General features: G+C 43.7%; 1 protein-coding gene across 1 annotated transcript in view; it reads right to left on the bottom strand.

Moving 5' to 3' along the window:
- The window catches only part of LOC146349432 (contactin-5), a 130,104-nt gene that overhangs the window by 85,078 nt on the left and 20,468 nt on the right, over positions 1–24,558 (bottom strand). Inside the window, exons 5-6 of the mRNA XM_084845412.1 lie at positions 10,327–10,485; positions 8,860–9,009 (exon numbers count right to left, since the gene is read on the bottom strand). Coding sequence (XP_084701538.1) covers positions 8,860–9,009; positions 10,327–10,485 — 309 coding nt within the window. The remainder of the gene's footprint in view (positions 1–8,859; positions 9,010–10,326; positions 10,486–24,558) is intronic.

Raw genomic sequence — 24,558 nt, 5'->3', positions numbered from 1 at the left:
AAATTGGGTGGGATAGCTAATATTTGGAAGACAGAAACAAAATTCAAAGTGATCTGGATAGACTGGAGCGCTGGGCAGAAAACAACAGAATGACATTTAACAGGGATAAATGCCAAGTTCTGCACTTAGGAAAAAGAAACCAAATGCACAGTTACAAGTTGAGGGATACGTGGCTCAACAACACTAGAAGCAAGAAGGATCTTGGAACTGTTGTTGATCACAAGCTGAATATGAGCCAACAATGTGATGTGGCTGCAAAAAAGGCAAATGCTATTTTGGGCTGCATTAATAGAAGCATTGCTTCCAAATCCCGGGAAGTACTAGTTCCCCTGTACTCAGCACTGGTTAGGCCTCATCTGGAGTCCTGTGTCCAGTTCTGGGCACCACACTTTAAGAAGGATGTAGACAAACTGGAGTGGGTTCAGAGGAGGGCAACAAAGATGTTCAGCTGACTGGAAACAAAGCCCTATGAAGAGAGACTGAAAGAACTGGGTATGTTTAGCCTTGAGAAGAGAAGACTGAGGGGAGATATGATAGCGCTCTCCAAGTACTTGAAAGGTTGTCACAGAGAGGAAGGCCAGGATCTCTTCTCGATCATCCCAGAGTGCAGGACACGGAATAATGTGCTCAAGTGGCAGGAAGCCAGATTCCAGCTGAACATCAGGAAAAACTTCTTGACTGTCAGAGCAATACATGACAATGGAACCAATTCCCTAGGGAGGTGGTGGGCTCTCCCACACTCTAGGCATTCAAGACGAGGCTGGACAGCCATCTGTCAGGGATGCTCTGATTTGGATTCCTGCATTGAGCAGGGGGTTGCACTCGATGGCCTTGTAGGCCCCTTCCAACCCTACTATTCTATGATTCTATGAATCTATGTTCCCTGATAGGTGGCATTCCAGACTCTGCCTGAATATTTATTTTATTATTTATTTCATTTATTTCATTTCTATACCATCCAATAGCTGAAGCTGCCTGGGCAGTTCACAAAAAATCAAAACAAAAAGCACACAGTAAAACAATATAAAATATAAAAGCATTAAAACCACAATATAACAATACAACCAGAATAAAACCAGAATAAAACATAGCAGCAATGCAGAGATACAGATTTAAAACAGCAAAGCTAAAAGATTAGAAAGCTAAAATTAATGGGAAAATAAAAAGGTCTTCACCTGGCGCCAGAAGGAATACAATGTAGGTGCCAGGCGAACCTCACTAGGAAGTGCATTCTACAGCCAGGGTGCCACAGCAGAAAAGTCCCTCCTCCTATTAGCCATCCACCTCACTTCCTTTGGCAGGGGCTCACGGAGAAGGACTGCTGAGGATGACCTTAAGGTCTGGGCAGGCACATCTGCAGCGATGGAGAACCTGCCACCTCCCTAGGCAGTTGGTTCCATTGTCTCACTGCTCTGACCATTAGGATGTTTTCCCTGGTGTTCAACAGAAATCTGCTTTCCTCTTAGGCCCTTTATTTCATTTCTTAGTCTTGGACGATTGAGAATAGGTTGTGGCCCTCTTTTGTGTGAGCACCCTTTAGGTACTTGAAAAGTGCTATCATATCCCGCCCCCCTCCCGCACACACTCAGTCTTCTCTTCTCAAGGCTAAACATACCCAGTTCCTTCAATCTTTCCACATAGGACTTAATTTCTAGTCCCCTGGTCATCTTTGTTGCTCTTCTCTGAAGTTCTCTGTATTTGTCTGAATCCTTCTTAAAGTATAGTGTCCAGAACTGGACACAGTATTCAAGGTGAGGTCTGACCAGCACAGAGTAGAGTGGAACTATTACTTCCTGTGACTTATGGCGCAATCCTACCCAGATAGTCGCCCACCTCCAAAATCGGAGGCTGCTGACTATCCCATGCAGGGGGGCTGGAGCACAGAGGGAATCCTCTCCTCTGTGCTTGGGCTGCCCTGCATTTTGGGCTAGATGGCCGATTTAGGCCATCTAACTGCAGCTTCAGGGAGGGGGAGGGAAGGAGGCTACGAAGTGCATAGGAAGCTGCCTAAAGTGGCTTCTATGGTCTCCTCCCCTCCCTACCCCGGGACTGCCCCCTTTTCCCTGTCTCTGCCGTCTGTTTCCAAGCATGGAGATGTAGCCAGCTCTGAGAGAATTGCACCGGCTATGATGGGGAGGGATGGGGCAGGGAGTGCTGTTTCTGGGAACTGCGTTTGGAGCCCTCGCTCTGACCTCGGTTCCTACAAATGAAAAAATCCTTTGGCCCTCTAGACAGTGTCTAATGGCCATAGGATTGCTCCCTTAGAAACTATACTTCCCTTGATACAACCTGAAATTGCATTTGCCTTTTTTGCAGCCACATTACACTGCTGACTAGGGATGTACGGACTATGTCTGTGTTTCATGGACTGTCAGGTGCCTTTTGTTCTGTCATCTGCCCACAGACGGATGTGAATATTTTTTTTGTCATGCGGAAAAATATGGATATAATTATGTAAATATTTATGTAAGTATTTACATATTTACATAATTTACCTCAGTACCTAACATTTAGTATATTGGCCCAAATTCCATTCAACGTTTCCTCAGCAGAAACTTACATATTTACTATGGATTTATATGCATAAATTTTGGGAAAGTAAAAAAATCATCCGAAAGTCCACAGACTCCGTGCCCCCTGGTGGGGTTGCACTGCAGCAGATTCCACAGGTTGGATTCTTAGAAATCTGAGCTCATTTTAATCCATCTCGAATTTCTCTAGCATCCCTACTGCTGACTCATATTCAGCTTATGATCAACTACAACTCCAAGATCTTTTTCACACATAGGCCATCTACACCTTGTGTCATATCGTTACGATCCCATCATGGTAACGCTATATCCCTCTTGCACATTTATACCTTGCAGGACACACAATGACATTTGTTGAGGTATTTTGGATAATGTGGAATAAAAATAGGGATGGGGGAGAATTTCTCCCCGAAACTTCGGGGGGCCAAGCGCCAACGCATTTGGCCCCCTGAAATTGGCAGTGAAATTCTCCGCCACCCCCCTGCCACCCCTCGAGATGGGACTTACCTTTCATGAATGTCCCTCCCGGCGGCGGGTTCCGGCGGCGGTTCGTCGGGTCTTCATCAGGGGCGGGGGCAGCAGCCGGTCTTTCGACCGGCCGCCGCCATTACAAGGAAAGTTAAAAAAAACAACCACCACCCCCGTGATAGGCTACATAACGATTAACGTAGCCTATCACGGCTAGATCTCCAAAGTCAGCCGTGATAGGCTACGTAAATCGTCACGTAGCCTATCATGGGTGACTTTGAAAAAAAAAAAAAAAGCGTGTACGCAAATGGCGGCCCCCATAGGGAGCCGCCATTTGCGTTCCTTATTTGGTCCCTCTAGTCAACGTAAAGATTTACGTAGACTACGGAGAAAATAAGGGCAATGCTTTTTTTTTTTCCCCCAAAGTCACCCGTGATAGGCTACGTGATGATTAACGTAGCCTATCATGGCTGACTTTGCAAATCTAGCTGTGATAGGCTACGTTAATCGTTATGTAGCCTATCACGGGGGTGGTTTTTTTTTTTCGTGGCCGGGTAGACCGGGCGCTTCTACCCGGCCTGACTTTCACCGGCGAGGGATGGGGCGCCTCCCGCCCAGCCTGAATTTCGGCCAGGCGAGGCAGGAAGCCTCCCGCCCTCGCATGAACTTCAGGGGGAGAAGCGAAGCGCCTCCCCCCCACCGCGAAAAAATCTGCGGGACAAGGTAAGTCCCTTTCGTACATCCCTAAATAAAAAGCAGGAAAAAACACTGCAATTAGGGATGCACTAACTCACCCCCATCCAGGCTCACCGGATGCCCACGCAGCCCCTGCCCCTGCTCACTGGTCCCCGGACCACACTCAACCTCCTCCCACACTCCTACTCACCCCAGCGGCCTCATTGAGCTCCATGGTCGCCATTTTTTTGAAAAAACGAAATGGCAATAGCAAAAATGCACAAGTCTTTGTATGCACGAAAATGTGCATTTTGTGAATGCGCATATTCTCATGTGTAAAATGTGCATTTTTGTGAATGCGCATATTCTCATGTGTAAAATGCGCATTTTTGTGAAGGTGCATATTTGTGTGTGCAAAAATGTGTATTTTTTGAAAAAGTGTAAATTTGCAAGATGTACATTTCTGCATACGTGAATATGAGCATTCACAAAACACGCATTTTCGCATGGCGCAAATATACACATTTTTGCGATTGTCATTTTATTTCTCAAAAAAAGGCAACCACAAAGCTTGAAGAGGCCACCAGGGTGAGTGCAGGCCATTCACCGAGAGTTGGCAAGGGGCGAGCAGGGGCAGGGGCTCGGTGAGCGGGGCTTGGGGGTGCGGGCAGGGGCATTTTGACCAGATTCCCAGACCAAATTGGGTGCCTGTGCCATCCCTAACTAAAATAGCGGTATACAGAATATGTAATGTGCCCCAACAGTTATCAGTGCACTTCAGTACCACTATAAAACAGTAATGTAGATCTAGCCATACTATTGCCAAGCCAGGTGTCCCCCATCTTATACCTGTCCATTTGATTTCTCTTTCCTAAATGAATAACTTTGCATTTGTCTCTGTTGAATTTCATTCTGTTTTTTTTCTGCCCAATTTTATAAGCATTTTCCCTACCTCCTTCTCAGATCATTAATAGAAATGTTGAAGAGTACAGGGCCCAGGACCAAGACATGTGGCACCCTACCATTGAAAAGCACTCTTTGAGTATGATTCTCCAGCCAGCTGTACATCCATCTGGTGGTAGTGCCATCCAGCCCACATTTAACTAGCTTTCTAATCAGGACACCTTGTCAAATGCCTTGCTGAAGTCAAGACATATTAAGTCCACAGCATTTCCACAACCTACTAAGGAAGATACCTGATTGAAAAATGAAATAAGATAAGTCTGGCAGGAGTTTTTCTTGACAAATCCATGTTGGCTTCCATTGATCACTGTATTAGTATCATGATGCCTACAGAGCACTTTATAATCTGCTCTAGAATCTTCCCAAGTATTTACATCCATCCCACACCCCTGGAATCCTTGCTGGCTGGCTCTGCTCCACTGCAAGTTTGCAGAGCTGACGGCTGGCTCCAGCTGCTGGTGGACTTCTGGCCGCTGGGACACAAATGGCATCTGGTGTAGCGGATGCCATTGGCGTCCCTGCTCTTTGCCGTGATAGGATACATCACGCAAATGGAGTCCGCTATGTTGGATGCCATTTTCTTCCGTAGGATGGCAGTAGACGGACTGGACCGGATGGTGGCAGGTAGGATCCATTCCGCAGCAACTTTGTGGGGTGGCGGAGGTGGGTGGTCCATTCTGCCACGGACTCCAAGGGGCCAGATTCTTTAGAATCTGGCCTCATTGGAGTCCGTGGCGGAATTCTCTAATATCCCTAATTTAAGGTACTTAGACTCCTTGAACATCTCTTTGTCAACCTCAAGCTGCACTCCTTCTCCTTCATCCTGTTTGTCACATATGCCAGAGGGGACACTGATCTTCTTTTGGGAGAAGATGGAGCCCAAACAGTTCTGCCTTTTCTTTGTCACCTGTCAGTATTTTGCTTCCACCACACAGAAACATTTCTGGTTGGTTTCTACATGGCAGGCAGGCACATCAGAAAAACCAGCCCTTGGTGACTAAAGCCTTGTTAGTACATCACACTGATAAGCAAGAGAGCCAGTATAGTGCTGCATTTTAATTTACCAGGTGCGTAATTGTCTAGGAACCAGAGCAAAGCTAATTGAATGAAACCAACTGTTAAAATCTAATATAAATTTAATAAAGCAATAAGATATTATTTAGAAGCCACCAACGTGAGAACCAGTTTTTGAAGGAGTTCCACGTCTGCTGATCTACCAGGCCCACCCAGGGAGGAGATATATGATAAACGCAGAGGTCATTTCACACACTATTTTGTCTATTAAAATATTTATATTCTGCTTTTTGGCCTCTGGTGGGGCCCAAGAGGCAGCTAACAACATCAATTAAAACAATATATAATCCATAACACAAGAAAGACTAAACAAAAATTCCGAGTTAAAAATCAGAAGCCAGATATCAAGAGAATGGTCCTTGCTATGCAGTGCCTTGAGGAGAAGGGTGATAGATAAAGATAGGAAGTGATGTCTAATGGTGCAACCACTTTTTTAATGTTTAGCCTAGTTGCAGTGGGGAGGCATTTGGATTCAGCTTCAGACAGAAAAGAAATATTTTGGGCAAACCACATTTGGTTGAAAACCACAGAAGGGAGAGGAACTAAACCAAACCAAAGGCACAGTGGAACAAAATGGTTTTAGCAGCATGCTGAAATGCCAGTATAAAGAGGTGATAGAGTTAAATTATAGTTGTGCATAGGGATGGAAGAATTTGTCAGTTTTGGTTTCATTCAGTCTCTAATTTTTTAGGTTTGGTTCATTTTGAACCTTGAGCATTTTTTTTAAATGTTTGCATGAATATTCAGAAGCATTTTTGTGAATACTGCTCCAAATACTTGTATTTTTGTATGCATTTTTGCCAAATATTTGTTGCAAGCAATTGCCCTAATATAATTCATTTATAAACATCATTTCCCCTAGTAAACACATCTTTCCATGCATTTTTTGATTGTAGAACTCTATTGTGAATTTTGGAGGATAACTCATTTTGGTTAGCATAGTGGTTTGAAAGTGTGAAATTAGGCAAACTAACACTGCAATGCAAAGAGAATAAACTTCTCTCCCATCCCGAGTGGCTCACTCAGTTCCATTTTGCTTAGCTACCACCAATGCTTGAATTTGTAACATCTGGGATTTGTCAGACCCATATAACTCAGAGTAACAGTGATCTCAAACCTCCAAGTATCAGTCAATGGGCCAATTCGCACGTCATGACAAGCCACCCTGAAAATAAGCCACAGTGGGATGGTTGTTCACTTGCCAACCCACGTTACTCCTGACAGATGAGAAGATGCTCTGTGGCTTGCCATGGCTTGTTTGCCTGAGTCCTCCCACCCACTCCTGGCATGTATCCCATGGGCTTTTGCGGCACAACCTCAGTGCCATACTCCGCTAATGAGTGTAAATGTACTCATTAGCAGAGTAGAGTTTATTTCCTAGAAATTTTTTTAATACCTTTAGGGAGATTTGCACATATTTAACTTAAAAAAATGTTTTGGGGGAGATTTGTGCAAATTTGCTAAGGCACAATAGTTACTGTGAATAAGCACAGTAGTTATGACAAGTATGTGCAAATCTTCCCCAAATTAAAAAGAAGTTGAATTTATGCTAATCTCCCCCAATGTGAAAAAATAACACTAAATATGTGCAATTCTCTCTGAAGGTGGAAAAAAATAATGTTATATATCTCCCTGAAGGTGGGGAAAAAAAAGGTGTCGCTATCTAGGGAGGTGATGATGTATTGGAGCCGGGGCAGATGGTGAGAGAGGAGGGAGGATGGACACTAGCAAAATTGCAAGGAGTGACTGGTTTTTCACCACTCTTGTTTGGAGGCCCTTCATAAGCCCCTCTGCTGTATTTACATGTCACAACAAGCCACTCTGAAAACAAGCTACCCTGAACAACCCAACAACAAGCCATGGGTTCTCAGGATGGGTTGTGTGTGGTTAACAAACCACACTGAAGAAACTGCATCAGATTTGGACACCATGACAAGCCACCTTGAAACAAAGAAGGGCGACAACCCACCATGTGTTGTCATGTCCTTCGAACCAGGTCCTTAAGTAGCTGAAAGGGTCCCATCCATGCACCAGAGGGAGGTTTGGGGGACACCGAGGGTTTCAAAAGTTCAAAAACAACTAAGCGGGAGTGCAGGGAGGACCCAATCTCCCTAATCAGGATTAAATATGCTCAGTGGGCACAGAATGCTAACTAACTGTTGGACAAAAAAAAAAATAGAAAAGCAGGAATAGGGATGTGTGAACCCACCCCCACTTGGGTTCTCCAGGTATCCGCCCAGACCCTGCCCTCACTCGATGGCCCCCAGACCACTCTCGAGCCCCTCCTGCACTCAGCAAATGGCCCACACTCACCCTGGTGGCCTCGTTGAGGTCTGCGGATGCCATTTTTTGAAAAATAAAATGGCAATTGCAAAAATGTGCATATTTGCATATGTGCAAAATGCGCATTATTGCAAATACATGTATTTGCGTATGCATGAATATGTGCATTTGCAAAAATGCACATATTTGCACATTTGTGAATATGCGCATCTGCGTAAGTGTAAAATGTAAAAATGCGCATTTTCGTGCATCTGCAAATATGCATATTTTTGTGACCACTATTTTATTTTTCAAAAAATGGCAATTGTGAAGCTTGATGAGGCAGCTGGGGGTGAGCATGAGGTGCTTGCTGAGCATGGGCAGTGGGTGAGAGGGGGCCGGGCCTCAGTGAGGGGGCTCAGGCATGTGGGTGGGGGGGTTCTGCCAGATACCCAGATGGAATTGGGTGCCCACACCAATTGGGTGCAGGAGGGAAAGAGAATGGAATGGAGTGTCTGGAATCCTGAAAAAGACCACTCCAAACTGCAACATTTTGTTGCAGGTCTCACATGCAGCTCAGAATTCCAAAATGGGCTTGGAGCTGTGTGTTGTCTGTTAAATCTCTTTACAAGTCCAGCCTGGTACGACAATTGAAATGCAAAATGAAGCTATTGCAGACAGTCTCAAGGGAAAAAAGTGCATTTATAATATACATAAGATCACAAATGTTTCTCCCCTAAAAAACTGACAATCTAAAATCCATCTTTTTCTAATAACCTTCAAAAACATCTGACATACCAGGCTAGTTTGGCAGCTTAGCAAACAACAACACAACAAGAGGCATCACAAATATTTCAAAATTCCTGCTTCCATGTGAGATTCTTACCTGCTTCCTTGGTCCGGATCACTCTAGATGGCGCACTTGGATCTCCAGTCCCAATTTTGTTCATTGCTACAACTCTGAATTCATATTCCACCCACGGGTTCAGCTCGACAGCCATCGCAGACTCCATGTCACCACTGATGTTTTCTGGAACTGCGAAGAGGGAGGAAACTGAGTAACTCATTACAGCTGTGCAATCTACAAACAATTTTCTCTGAAGGTGCTAAACTGAAGTTGGGAGGAATCAGTTGCCGAGACAAGGCTTTGAGAATTTGGTCTTTGCTAATTTGTATATAACATGTCCTGATCTGCACTGTGCGGGCCCACGCATGGACTCCAATTAGATATCCAACAGATTTTGAACTCCTTTGAATGTTGTGAAGAAATTCTCAGCCATTTAAACATTAAAAAAATGGACTTAAAGAGAATTTTAAGGGGAAGATGTGTATTTAAATGTGGATTTTTAGAGAAAATGCACATTTAAAGATGTATTTAAATTATGGCCGGTCTCCTTTTCTTTCATTTTGGGGGTTTGCCCAATTTTGGGAAGGAGGATTTCAGGGAAAAATCCTGATATGAAGGAGAAAGAGGGGGCAAAATGACTGGGAGGGGGCATGATTCAGAGGCAGAAGAGGGAAGGGGACTTACAATTCCAGCAGAGGTCTCTTACCTTTTCTTCTCTTTTCTTTTTTCTCTTCCCCCCTTAATTTTTTAAAGGGTGTAATCCTATGCATGGCTGGCTGGGGGTTGTGGCACTTTTTTTTCTTTCTAGACATGCATAGGATTGTGCCTTTACAGTTTTAAAAGCTTCCAGCTTTGCTGGTGGGTTTGGCAGCATGGCAGTATTATTGGAGCTCTGGCTGCTGCCATCACCATTCTTCCTTCTCAGAGCATTCGGAACAGTTACAGTGGATTCCAGAGGTTTATTACTGCTGCCACACTGCCATGGTTTAAACACTTTTAAAAAAGGGGTGGGGAGGAAATAAAAGGAAGGTAAGGACAACCCCCACCCACCCCCGGACACAATTGTGAGACCTCTCCCCTGAAACGATTTGGGGTTGAATTGTGACCCCTGGAACTGAACCGAAAGAGCCAGCTCCAATTTGCCACCAGGAAAATTGGTTGGGCAATTGGGTGTGGCCGTTTTAGCCCATCCCTAAAAATACGTATTTAAGTATTTATTTAGAGATGATTTCAAAATAAATAGATAACTTGATTAACACTGAACATGTGCATACGTGACACAGAGAAGAATTACAGACAGTTCGTCCCTTCCTAGGGACAATGAGTAGCAAAATGAAGATAAAGTTGTCAGCAAAAATTAGGTTGGCACAGCTTGCAGCCCATAAAGCTGACCATTGCGCTCATCCCTTGATCACTCCTCTGCTTCTTTTTCCAGCCCTAGGCAGGCCCCAAGATCCATTCGGGTCTCTTGATTTATGTGATTTATTTATTTTGTAATTCTCTCACCTGTTTTTACAGTCTGCCAGCCAAGTGAAAATGGGCTTCGTGCTTGCAGGTTGTAGGAGGTTATGGGGCTGTGATTGTCTGCCCCGGGAGTCCACGAAAGTGTTGCCGTGGTCTCTGTGATCTCCTCCACAATCACAACCCCAGGAGGTCCAGGTGGACCTGAAAGAGAAGAGACTGAATGCACTACTTGGAAATTCCTATCACTATGCATGTCTGACCACATCCATGTGCACTCTGTAATTCATACATATTAAGAACTACTAGTCTCTGCTATCACTATGACTCCCCATTCTCCCATGTATATCTTGAGAGGCCCAGTCACATGAAAGAACTGCACTGCCTGAGAGTTTGCATGTTTGAATCTCCTCATTGGGGAATGATTGTTCAGTCTGGGGAATTGACACAATGCCAACCCATAACCTCCAGGGTTGTAATACTTGAACTTCTCAGCCATAGGTCCTAGACCAGCCTTCCCCAACCTGGCACTGTCCAGATGTTTTGAACCATAACTCTCATCCTCCATGCCCATTGGCCATGCTGGCTGGGGTTGATGGAAGTTGTGGTCCAAAACATCTGGATGGCCCCAGCAGGGCTTGCCCAAGACATCTGCTGCCTGAGGCAAAGGACAAAATGGCGCCCCTCCCCATTCCACATACAGAAACTGACTGGAGTGTCAGAAACATTTTACTTCAATACTGGTGATGGGACAGCAACCCGCACCACACCTGAGGGCAGCGGGACAGTTTAGGGTGTGCAGGTCAGGCTGTGGGGCACGCACAACTCTGTCCTCCGACAGAGGGGAACACCTGGGAGGCTCGGGGGGAACAGCTCAGCAGCTGCTGCTACTTCCGCCAACATCTGCCACCTGAGGCAGTTGCCTCACTCTCTCTAAAGACGGTTTAGAAAGGCTGTTCTAGACCATTCACAGCAATGGCCAGTGAAAGGCTTTAGTTTACTGGCCATGTTTTCATGAGGGTATGATGCAAATGTTAGATGTTTATTACTTATTTATTTAATAATACTTGTGCACCACTTAATATAGTAAAATCTCTAAGCAGTTTACATACAAAAATATCACAAATCACTGTTAAAACACAGCAAAAATAAATACATAAAAAGACACTATGAAAAAAACCCATATTCCTTTGTTTGCTGGCTTTTGTTTTTACTACATGTACAAACTAGAAAGAAATATGCACAGGCTAACATCTCCTACAGGGCATTACAACTTTACAGTTGATATAGCACAGTGCCTAATAGCGTGATTGTATAGGTATCTACTCAGAAGTACATCCCATTGAATTCAATGGGGTGTTCTCCTCCCAAGTAAGTGGACTGCAGTCTAAGAGGCTGAGCTACAAATCAGGAGGTCCCTGCTTTGAGCTCACCTCTGCTACAAACTCACTAGGTGGTCTTAGGCCAGCAGTGGGCAGAAAATAGATCTCCAGATGTTTTGGCTTTCCACTCCCAGCATTCTTGACCATTGGCAATGCTGGAAGGGGCTTCTGGGAGCTGAAGCCCAAAACATCTGGAGATCTACCTTCTACCCATAGGCAAACAACTCTCTCTCTCAGCCTCATGCATCTACATAAGGGGGTAATTATACTGCCTTACCTCACAGAGTTGTTGTAAAGATTATGGAAATACTGAATATGAAGCACTTTGATCATTTGGTAAGTGTCATACAACAACAACAACAACAACAACATAAATAAGTCACCTGATTGTTGCAAGTCTAATTACAATGGGTTGGATCTAGATCTAGATGGTTGGATCTAGAGTCAGGAGACCCTGCTCAATGGAATGAGTTCTGGTGTATGGTATGTGGGGGATCCCCCAAAATCAAAGGAAAGGAACCTTCTATGAGCAGAAGTCAAAGGAAAGGCAAAGGAACCTTCTATGAGCAGACACCTTCCTTTGGAAGGTTCCCCTCCTCTCACAGAAGGCAGATTCTGGATCCAACCCAATATTTAGAACACTTCAGAACAACTGAGCACGCATCTCTGTCTACTCTAACAGGCAGAGGTCTCTCTGGCAGAGGTTTCCCCCATCACCTGCTACCTTTTGTTTTTAACTGGGGATGCCAAGGATTGATTCTGGAACCTTACGCATATGGGGCATGTGCTCTACCATTGAACCACAGTCTCTTCACAAAGCTGCCTACAAGTAGGGAGATTTTTCCCCTAATGTTGGGGGAAAAAAGAGATGACTTGTTCTTTTTGACCTGTTGGTGGTTACACCAGGATATCTGGAGAATGTGTATTTTATGGCAGCAAGAATCCTTATTGCTAAGGGTTTTTTGGGGGGTGGGGGTCGGGGGAAACAAACCAGAAATGCCAATGGCAGTTCAGTGGGAAATTAAATGCCTTGCTTTATTAAGGTGCCTGAGATATATCCATGTAATGTGTGTTAGGTAAGGAAGAAGAAAACCTGGATATAACATGAAGATGATGGATAGTGTTTTTTCACTATTAGAAGAGGCATGCTTTTTGAAAGACAAATAGTTGGGTTCTAATGATGGCATAGCAACATAGTAAACTTATTAGCTTCCAATTGATAGGGGAAATTGATTTTAGCTTCACTTGTTGCATTCAATGTTTTTTTAAAATGGTACCTTTTATAACTTTGATGATAAGCCTAATAAGCAGCTAAGAAGGAAGACCTACAACAAAATGCTGCAAACTCTCTCTCTCTTCTGTTAAGTGTTTTGGTCAGCCAGCCATGCCTTCCTCCAGGATATTATAAATTGCTATGGGCTCAAGCAGACCAATTTACTCTTCCCTCCCACACCTCATTTTTCTTTTCTTTTTTTCCAACTGACACTCAACATTCTATGATATTCTTTCGCTAAACAGTAGGGATGTCCATCACTGGGAAATCTGGTTCTTTCTTTTCTTTTTTTTTGACTCAACAGAGTTCCGTACTGTGTATGGCATGATTTCCATTTGTGAGCTGAGCTATGGGCTTTTCCATGAACTCTGGGAACTTTTTGGGCAGGTTCTGCAATTTGCACAAATTCTGAGCAATTTGTGCAAATTATGACCAAATTTATGCAAATTTGGCTGTAATTTGTGGAAATTGCTCAGAAATTAGTGCAAATTGAGGAACCTGCAAAAAAAGCACAAAATGCCCAAACTGGCCTGACTCACTACAGATTGAATCAGGCGCTATAGCTGGAACTGAAATGAAGTCGGGGCGGGGTGGGGGACACACACACAGAAAATTCCACCTCAGACAGATTTCTCCAACATCTCTAGGTAGACATAGTTAGAGAGTATTCCTGATCATAGTATTATAGCAACACCAGCAAGCTCAGGCCTGTATAAAACATGCAGAGGCTGTGTTCATGTTCAGTCTCCAATACTGTTTTGCAGCCAGAATTCTTCTATATTTCTGAGACCTTCTTAAGGATGCTTGCAATCTTCATGATTATAGTTTATGTTTTTCGAGCTATGTATCTCCTACACTGTCTGTATGATTGCACTTCCTTTTAACACAGAGCGCTTTGAAAGTAGATTGGAATAGGTAAAAAAACCCACCCCCTCATGCGTGCACATCTCAGTCAAGACAAAAGTATGATTGTCAGATAGGGCCTAAAATCCTGTGCAGATGTCAGTTTGTGTGTGGGGGAAAAAAAACTCATTAAATTTTATGCTCAGCTGTAATCATTTATAGTGTCGACTGGATGGCTAATCCAGGAAAGCTCTTCCCTTTCCCCCAGGGCTGTGTTACTTTTATAGATATATATATTTTTAAATTGAGAAGAGACAATTTGGGGAAAAATGTATAGTCTGCTCAATGTGTGTTTGTATGCTTGGCACACACAATGACTGGGTATAAATGCAGTCAGTCTCTTCAGAGAAAGCATTCCAAGCTGAATCATGTAGTTGTAGAATAAATAGAAATATAGCATAGAGGCCCCTGTGAAGAATTGTATGCATATATGAAGCTACCTCAGCAAGTATCATGAAAGGCTCAGAGGAAGCTGGACAAGAACTTTATTGTTTCTCTTCAACATGAGCATTAATGGGACCTAACTTAGGAATCTAAATTGACCTAACATCAGTGGGACCTAACATCAGTGGGACCTAACATCAATGGGACCTAACTTAGGGACCTAACTTGACCTAATCAATAGGACCTAACTTTATTGTCTGTCTTCAACATGAACATCAGTGGGCCCTAACTTAGGTTGCTCCATCCTGTAGTCTTCACCTGGAGCCTAAACAATAAGAATGTAGGACACAGGCAGACATCTCTGGAGGGTTGTTCCAAAGACAGGATGTTGGTCATGGCCTAGTCTCATATCACCACTTGCCTCACCTCCAAGGGTGGGACAGAGAGAAATATAGAATGACCTTTGATGATGCTATATGTGGACGGGCAGTTGGAGAAAGTGATACTTCAATATGGAAAATGGTTCCTAGACAGCACACATTGGATCACTGTCCCATTTCTCCAGTGGCAACCAATACTGTGGAGTAAGTATTCCCATTCCTTCTAAGTAGGGGCATTGCCAGGCACTTAATTTTTTTGGGGCCCAGGCCCATTGGACACAAACCTGTGTGAAATCTTCATATGCTAATTTATCTCTATATATGCAAATTTAGAAATAATTGCTAGGATTTGTTTGGACTCAGTGGTCTAAATGCCCCTTTCCAACTGTATAGTTCTATGATTCTATGAAATTTCATAGGAGACAAAGGCAGCCAATTAATTTCTCATCCAAACCATCTCAAATAAAATAAAGTATTCCATTAATTTATACCCTGGCCTAGATAATCTCAAAGCAATGGGAAAAGTTTTCTTTTACCTTAATTTATTTTTGCTTAATTGCCAGGCAGGGGAAGATTCTTTTGGTAGGTGTTCCAGCATGTAGGAAGGGGAACTCTAACCCCTCCCTTCCAGCCAGCAATCACCTTGAAAATTGCCTGCTGGATGACAATTAAGCTAGAAAAAAACACACCTTCCATTGGCAGCAGTGGATGCCCAGGCACCTATGGAATAGATCCAGAATCCTGAAAAATAGATATAGGCCCAGGCCTAGCAATGCGCTTGCTTCCAAGAGTTTTTGTTGTAACAGAGCAATCTTACTGGGGCGGAGAAGGGAACATTGCTTATGTGTGTGTGCTGTCTGCTTATATTAAACAGTTTTTATACTATGTATACTACTGCATTTTCAAGGTTTTTAATCTTTGTAAACAGCCCAGGGAGCTTCAGTTATTAGGCATTATAGAAATGTAATAAATGAAAATGAAATGAACAGACATGGGGGAGAACCACCTCTTCCTCTGCCCTGCTGGGCTTGTGCCAGCCAGGAGGGGAGGAAGGAAAGACGGATGGAAGGAAGGAAGGAAGGAAGGAAGGAGAAGATTTTTCTTTCCTCCCCTCTTTTTTCCCTTCTTTGGGTCGGTGGTTGTTGTAAATGAATCTTTCGTTGCCTCCAGTAGGAGGTTGATTCACTACACCAGCTTCAGGGGTGGTTTAGTTTCCCCTCCATTCTGGGGGTGTATTTGAGGAATGTGGGGCCTTTGGAGCCCCTGACATGGCTCCTTACAGGGAACAGCTGTAGTGGGGCAGCCACAGCAGTGGAAAACTCTGTTGCCATCCAGAGAGGACCTCTGGAAGGGCTGGTGACAGGTGTAGGTATGGTCAGTTACCTGCTGAAGGCCCACACCCGAGCAAGGACCCACTGACAAGAGCCCCCTAGGGTTGCTCCTCTTCACCACTGCAACCTGCTTGTTCACCTGCCTCTTCCTCTGGCCCAAGCAATTGTGGTGGTGAGATGGAGGTGTAGTAGATGCCACTTCCAACTTGCTCTCTGCCTGCCAAGCAAGCAAGTGGTAGCAATGATGGGAAAGAGGATGAGGAGCAAATAGCAGCTGGTGACAATGGTGGTGAGAAGGTAGATTCACCAAAGGAGGGGCCATTGAGGCTGTCTTGACCAAAGACCATCTAAAACCTGGGGTTGGCACTGAACTCTGTATGAAGATGTCCCTTTCTGCAGTATCTTAAGGCCCCTGAGACATTCTCCCAGGGGCCACACAACTGCATCCTGAAAATAGTTATTTATCTTAAGCATTTTCATCCCACTCCTAGAGCGGGCTATGTTAGATAAATAAGAAATAGGACATTCCTTGCCCTCAGGAATACAATCCAAAAGACATGACACAAAAATAAAAAGGGATAAGGAGGAAAGAAGAAACAAGGAAACTCAGGCTCTAGTTATTAAAGTTAAAAAGATGAGATGATTCAAAACAAAACAAAACAAAACAGAAAGTCTATTAGCTACTATATAAGCAGTCTAAAATAAGACAGCATCATCCTTCTGCTGTTGAGTGGCCACATGCAAATATCCCAGTCAGTGGGTCCCAGTATGAAGGTGTATGCCCCGGCTGTAGGCTGCTAAGGTTTGGAGATGCCGAGAAAGTGATAAGCGAGATCCAGGTTTACTTACAAAGAGCCTTTATTGAATACTTATAGCACAGAGGCGTACCCAATGGTTGGCTCACACAGCTTCTCTGAACAAAGAGCTGTGGTCCAAGATAGCTTTTATACCATACATGTTAGCAGTGAGGCATCATGACAGCAGCAAGAGTTAATTTGAGTTCATCTGCAACTTTCCCAGCATAGCCTAACAGTGCTTGGTTCTCAGCACAGACACCTGTAGCTTTAATACAAACAGAGCTCCACTTCCCAGGCACATCCGAGACTCTGATAAGATAAACGGTACCAGAGCTCATTAGCATGGAATGTGCTGAGGCGGCCATATTGACCTTTGACTCATCTTACAAGCCAAAGAGCCCACTTGCAAGGAAATTTCACTTAATAATGAACCAAAGCAGAGAACATTATGGATCTCTAAGCCTCTCTAAACTACTGTTATTTAGTTTGCTTACAGGCCTGGGGCCTTACAGAAGGAGAAGTTTGAATGGCATTTTCTGTAGGGTTTATTGAAAAAAACCACAGTATTTTGTATGGATTTTATTTTACTGATTTGAATACAGCAGTATTCTCCTTTAGCTCTTATTCATTTTAATGTGGCTTGGGCTGATGGGCCCTCTGCATTGTGCTTAATATTTCATTCATTCATTCACTCACTCAATAGGATATTCCCTTTAACCCTTTTTAAAGCTCACTCAGCTCCCAGGTAGCTTTTTGATCTTTAAGTTCATCTGACATACAGCAGGTATCGGAAAGTGCTCCGGCTTGCTTCCTGTGTACGGTGTGCTTTATTCTCTGTGCCAAAGGATGGATTTTCATTTCAATGAGCACACTTTTTATCTCGGGAAGGAGGGGGAAATCCCCCCACACACCCAGCCAGATAAAGTCACAGTAGCTGCCTTGAATATATTATTAGAGATTCTCTGGTTGAAATAATATATATTTTTAATGAAGTTAACTTTGTTGCTTTCCCACTTTTTGAGACTTATTTAACAATGGTAGATAGTAGCACCCAAGAAGATTTAATATTGAATAGGGATGTTTATAGCAGAGACATCACCTTGCTGACAAAGGTCCATATAATTAAAGCTATGGTTTTCCCAGTAGCAATGTATGGCTGTGAGAGCTGGACTATAAGGAAGGCTGAGCACCAAAGAATTGATGCCTTCAAACTGTGGTGCTGGAGAAGACTCTTATGAGTCCCCTGGACTGCAAGGAGGTCAAATCAGTCAGTCCTAAAGGAAATCAACCCTGACTGCTCATTGGAAGGACAGATACAGATGCTGAAGCTCAAATATTTTGGCCACCTAATGCGAAGAGAAAACTCCCTGGAAAAGACCCTGATGCTGGGTCTTTCTTTGCCTTTCTGAAGGCAAAAGGAGAAGGGGACAGCAGAGGATGAGATGGCTAGATAGCATCACCGATGCAATGAATATGAACTTGAGCACGCTCCGGGAGAGAGTGCAGGTCAGGAAGGCCTGGCGTGCTCTGGTCCATGGGGTCACGAAGAGTCGGACATGACTTAACGACTGAACAACAACAAGGGATGTTTATAAGATCCTGAGACAAAATGCTAATTTGAAGAGAAAAAACAAGAGTTCAGCCAAGTGTCTGTGAGTTTTCATTTCTATACAAAATGTGCCCTCAAGACCTGGGGGCGCTGGGAAGCAAGACTGCTGTGCAGGCCCTGAACTTGCATGGCTAAGCTTGGGGATGTTTTCCAACCAGCTGAGCTAAAGCTTAGATGTAGCTCTCCCTCTTTAAGTGATGGGTAGGAAACCTCTTTCAGCCTGAGGGCCAGATTCTCCCACAAAAGCTCTCAGGGGCTTGGCGGAAGGCAAAGGAGGTGGGGCTGAAATACAAAACGTACCAGCATATTGTTGCTTAAGGGAACAATCCTATGGAGATAGATGTTAAGGAAGGGCCATAGCTCAGTGTGGCAGAGCACATGCTTGGCATGCAGAAGGTCCCAGGTTCGATCCCCGGCTTCTCCAGGTAAGGCAAGGAAAGAATCCTGCCTGAAGCCCTGGAAAGCCACTGCCAGTCAGTGCCAACAATACTGGGCTAGATGGACCAAGGGTCTGACTCAGTTTAAGGCAGCTTCCTATGCTCCTATATCAGCCTCTGAACTCGGAGGCTGCCAACTCTCCTATGAAGGGCAGCTGGAGCAGGGAGGTGATCCTCCCCTCCGTGCTCCGGCTGCCCTGCATTTTCAGCTAGGCGTGCAATTTCCAGGTGAATGCACATCATGATTCTTAATGCACTTTCCCTATTCAATTTGCATTAGCTGTCTAAAAGAAATGAATTTTCTTGTGTCATTTCTGGTTCTTTGTGGCTAGAAAACTGAAGAAGACTAATGGACATAGTAATGCAAGTTGAAGAGTTGAAGAGATTCCTGAGTGTCAGAGCAATACGGCAATGGAACCAATTACCTGGGGAGGTGGTGGGCTCTCCCACACTGGAGGCCTTTAAGACGAGGCTGGACAGCCATTTGTCAGGGATGCTCTGACTTGGATTCCTGCATTGAGCAGGGGGTTGGACTCGATGGCCTTGTAGGCCCCTTCCAACCCTACTATTCTATGATTCTATGATTTGCTATTACTAAAATAATTTGCATTTTATTTTATTTTATTATTTTATTTTATTGGAACTGCTGGTGATTGTGAACCAGAGGATAAGAAATCATCACTTTGAAGACATATCTTTAAAGGTGAAACCCTATGCATGTTTACACAGAACAAAGTCCATGCAAAGTAGGACTTCTTTCTGTCTAAACATGTATAGGGTTACACCCTAAGTCTAAGTAACTTATTAACCAAATGGTGTTTTGAGGAAACTTGACACACCATTACTTAGGGCAAGGGTTTTCAAACTGTGTTCCTAGAAATCTGGGGTTCCTCAGAGGTTTTTCTGATGGTCCTCAATCAAAAGATCAATAGTGTGGACAAGTTTTCCAAAAACCCAGCCTGCTCACCTCTTTCAATCTTTTTTTAACATTTCCATTTCAGGGGCAAACGGAGCACATTCTAAGGGACACACTGTATTTGCAAGGCACAGTGTCAAGGTCCAACATGGCAGAGATTCATGCAGCAATCTTGCATGGTACGGAGGAAGTAGACAGAGATAAGCCATCGAATCACCCTATAGAACTGATGGGCAGGGGACTCAGGACAGACAAAAGGAAGTACTTCTTCGCATGGCATATAATAAATTTATTGAAGGCCACTGGGTTAGATGGCTTTAAAAGAGGCTAAGTCTATCAATGGCCACTAGTCATGGTGGCTATATGCAACTTCCAGGAACAGAGATAGTATGCTAGGAGGAAAAATGAAAGAGGACATTCACATCCTGCTTGTGGGCTTCCCAGTGGCCTCTGATCAGAAGCACAGGAAGCAACTGAGTTGCTCAAATCTGTCTGTCTGTCTGTCTGTCTGTCTATCATCCATCCATCGTCAATCAATCATCCATCCATCCATCCATCATCTATCAATCATCTGTCCATCCATCCATCCATCCATCCATCCATCACCTATCTATTTATCTATTGTTTATCCATCCATCCATCCATCCATCCATCCATCCATCCATCCATCATCATCTATCTAAACTTATCTGTAGGCAACCTTGAAGGGTAGAACCCTCTCAAATAAATAAAAGCTGGCAGGCATGGGTACCAATAGGAAAGGAAAATTTGCTCTGGGATCAGAACCAAGAATTGGACTTATCATTTGCTGACAAGGAGCAAGATTTGATTTGCCTCCATACACTGAAACCTGACAGACGGAAGCAAGCATCTTTCCACAGCGTCATAAATGCTACTACCCTGTGAGAATACCTTGGTTCGTTTGATGAAGTTCTGTTTCCCCCCATAATCCCCCAACACAAATTAGGAATCAAAGAATATTAAACATGTTGAACAGTGATGCCAAAACAGAAAACAACTTTTTTTGAAAATATGCCTCATTCTTTTTGCAAGCTGTGAAAGAAAAATTGGCAGGGTGCATCAGAAAGGTAGAGTAGCTGGGAAGTAGTTAGTTGGTGGAGCTAGGATTACCAGTGTTTCCTTCTGGCTGGGATAACTGTGCTTTTAACAGCTACATGATGCCAAAATGCCTCCCAGAACAGCTGTATGATTCCACTTCTCTTAGTTCCTCCAAAGCCCATCTCAAATCACACTTTTGTGCAGGCTTTGGCACAGCCCCTATTATACAAACTCTACTGCAGTCTTCTGTAACCTGGTGCCCTCCAGATGTTTTGGACTACAACTCCCAGCATCCCTGACCCTTGGCCATGCTGTCTGGGAATTATAGGAGTTGCTGTCCAACACATCTGGAGGGCACCAGGCTGGGTAAAGGCTGTCCTACTGTAAGTAGGGGAGAGCTTCAGCTATTGGGTGGTATAGAAATAAATAAATAATCCGACGTAGGTGTAAATTAAATAATAATTTCACAATCTTCCTTGGCCTCCCCTTCCCTTCTTTTCCTCTGCTGTTCCCCCCAGGGTCAGCTCCTCAGGGCAGAAACCTGTCCTTTGGAAGTCTGTAAAGTGACATGCGCATTGATGGTGATATAGTAGATGTCAGGGTGCCCCTGAGCGCAGCGATAGGCAGAGTAGCCTGGAGTCTGAAGAGGAACCACAATACATGGGGAAGGAAATTTCCCAGGCCTGGGCAGATGGATAGGCCTACTCCTCAAGCTTCAAAGGCACAGCTGGATGGAGAGGGCCCTTCTTCTCCCATCACTGGGACAGATAGTGAACAGGGAGAAAGGGGGCTGGCAGAGCCTGAATTCTTAGATGCTAGAGCAGATGCAGACACAAGAGAGAAATGGCAGGGGCAGAGATTAGGCGATCAGCTGTGCTTGGAGTCCTCATGAGATAGAGGCAGATCCCCCCCCCTTAAATTAGGACAGCAAGCTGCCTGTCCCTCAGACGATGGGCAACTTTTGTAGTTTTCCTTTGAACTCTCTGAAGGTATTTTCTTTGTAGACTGTGAGTCACTGACAATTAGCATCTGAATGACCCATTGAATTAAGTGGGTTAAAAGCCTTGGAATTGAAGTCTCTTGTCTGTGTTTTGATTTGGCTTTTGAAGTTTTACAGCAAAGGGAATCGTGACAGTAGCTACTGGGTCCAGTTCTGGGCACTGCGGTTTAAGGAAGATTAAACCTTAAATCTGTTGGACCTTGTAGGCCCCTTCCAACCCTACTATTCTATGATTTGATTCTATTCTACTGACAAATTGGAATGGGTCCAGAGAAGGGAGAAAGTGAGGGTGAGGGACCTTGAGGAAAGGTTGAAGGAGTTGAGTATGTTTAGCCTAGAGAAGAGACAATTAAGAGGTGATACAATGATAGCCAGTTTCAAATATTTTAACATAAATAATATATTGGATGGTGTAGAAATGTAATAAAGGGGGGAGGGAAGAATTAAGGCGCAATCCTATGCACATTTAGACAGACAAAAGTCCTACAACTCTCAGCTATCACATAGATGATGAAAGGTGTAATCCTATGCATGTTTAGACAGACAAAAGTCCTACAACTCACAGCTGTCATAGAGATGATGAAAGGTGTAATCCTATGCATGTTTAGACAGACAAAAGTCCTACAACTCCCAGCATGCCTCAGCCAGGATTTGCCTTAATTCATTTTTTCGTTTATTACATTTCTATACCACCCAATAGCTAACGCTCTCTGGGCAGGTTACAAAAATTAAAAACCTTAAAATACAATATTGTATAAAATAAAATATAAAAACCATTTACATATAAACATATAAGCAGACAACACACACATACACACATATGTGTGTGTTGTCTGTTTATTTATTCCATCATCTTTAACTGGATCCTGGGAATTTTTATTGTTGTTTGTTAAAATTGTGTGTGTGTGTGTGCACGTGTGTATATATATATATATATATATATATATACACACACACACACAATTTTAACAAACAATAAAAAATCCCAGGACCCAATTAAAAATGATGGAGCAAATTTGTGCTCTGTTGATCCTGAATAGATAGATTCAAGTTACAAGAAAGGGGATTTTAACTAAACAATTAGAATTTCCTGATGCTCTGAGCTATTTGAGAGTGGAACACACCACCTCAGAAGTTGGCAGACTCTCTTTCGTTAGCGGTTTTTAAATAGAGTCTGCATAGCCACCTGTCAGAGATTAGTGGATTTCCTGTAGTTGCAGAGTTCTGGACTAGATGACCCTCACGGTCCCTTCCAGCTCTGTGTTACATTCATATATACATACATACATACATACATACATATGCCTCCAAGTGAGGAAGTGAACCATTTTCCAGTGTGGATATGTCATGTTAGGAAAAGTTTTACTTGTTTATTTTATTTACTAATTCTATTCATTCATTTGTTTTGCCTGTCACGAAGCTGTGAAAAGTACAGGTGCCCTGGCAAGAAAAGGTAGTGAGAATCTTTAAGCTATAACGTGCCAGCTGTCATCTTGCCCCCCTCCCCCCCTCCAAAGTATGATTGTGTGTGGTGAATTCACAGCAGGGCATGGGCAAGGCAGGAAGCAAAAGTGGGTGGAAGAATATCCAGCATGGTGCATCCTCCGGCTTAGGTAGTACAAATCTCAAATGTTTGAGTGAGGGACCACAGATGTATATAACTTGAGAGCAGGTACCGAGGAAGATTTTAGGGGAACGAGAATATCTCACTCTGGAATGCCATTCTGTTATCCATATCACCACCACAGGATGTAGTGATGACCACCAGTTTGGATGGCTTTAAACGGGGGTTAGAAAAATTCCTGGAGGAAAAGGTGATCAATGGCTACCAGTCCTGATGGCTATGTGCTACCTTCAGAACCAGAGGCTATGAGCCTATGTACACCAGTTGCTGTTGCACTCGTGTCCTGCTTGTGTGTTCCTGGTCAGCAGCTGGTTGGCCACTGTGTGAACAGGATGCTGGACTAGATGGACCCTTGGTCTGATCCAGCATGGCTCCTCTTATGTTCTTATATAAAATAAGCATACATATATGTTTCTTTATTTATGCTAATTTCATACTGCTACAAGGCTTGATCTCATCCCTCCATGCTTTTCAGCATCATTTTAATAATGGTTCAGTTTATTTTGAATTTTCTAATGGCTTTTACGGCATACTCTGTCTATGTATCGCTTTTAAGCTGCTGTTTTAAATTTATTATATGCATTTATTGTATTTTAAATTGGTTCCTTTAAAACACACACACACACACACACACCTGTTGCATGTTTAGAACAGCGGTGTGCAACTGTGTAAGGTCCTGGGACCATTTTCTCCCTCCCCCGAGCTGCACTCCATAGGGTGCCCCACAGTCTGCGGGGCACTCAATTTTTTAAAAGATCACAAGTTTGCCATTGAAATTTGGTGGCAAAGTGCTCTGTAGCACTCAGTAGAACCAAAAAGGTTAAATTTAGCTTCTTTGCAACCTAACACTGACCCTTTTAATGCTCCATAGCACTAAAAGCATTACTTTTTGGTAACGTTTTCCCCCCACTGCTGATGAATTTGCTGCTGGTGGTAGGGCAGCGGGGGGGGGGGGGAGAGAATGCAGCCCATGGGCTACGTGTTGCACACCCCTGGTTTAGAATGTTATTTTATTCTGTATTTTATGTAAGATGCTTTGTGAGGACTATGCCCTATAGGGAAGCCGACAATGTCTATACAAATTTCTATACAAATAAAAACAAATGGACAAGACATGAAACCACTGCAGGGTGGAGGTTGTTTGGAGGTTCCTAGTGACCAATGACATCCAGCTCTATTTCT

Source organism: Heloderma suspectum, chromosome 3, assembly GCF_057233095.1.
Source record: "Heloderma suspectum isolate Gila_16-S chromosome 3, 16-S_ref, whole genome shotgun sequence".
Lineage (NCBI taxonomy): Eukaryota > Metazoa > Chordata > Lepidosauria > Squamata > Helodermatidae > Heloderma > Heloderma suspectum.
The sequence above is the reverse complement of the archived record's forward strand: the minus strand, read 5'-3'. Positions and strand labels throughout refer to the sequence as shown.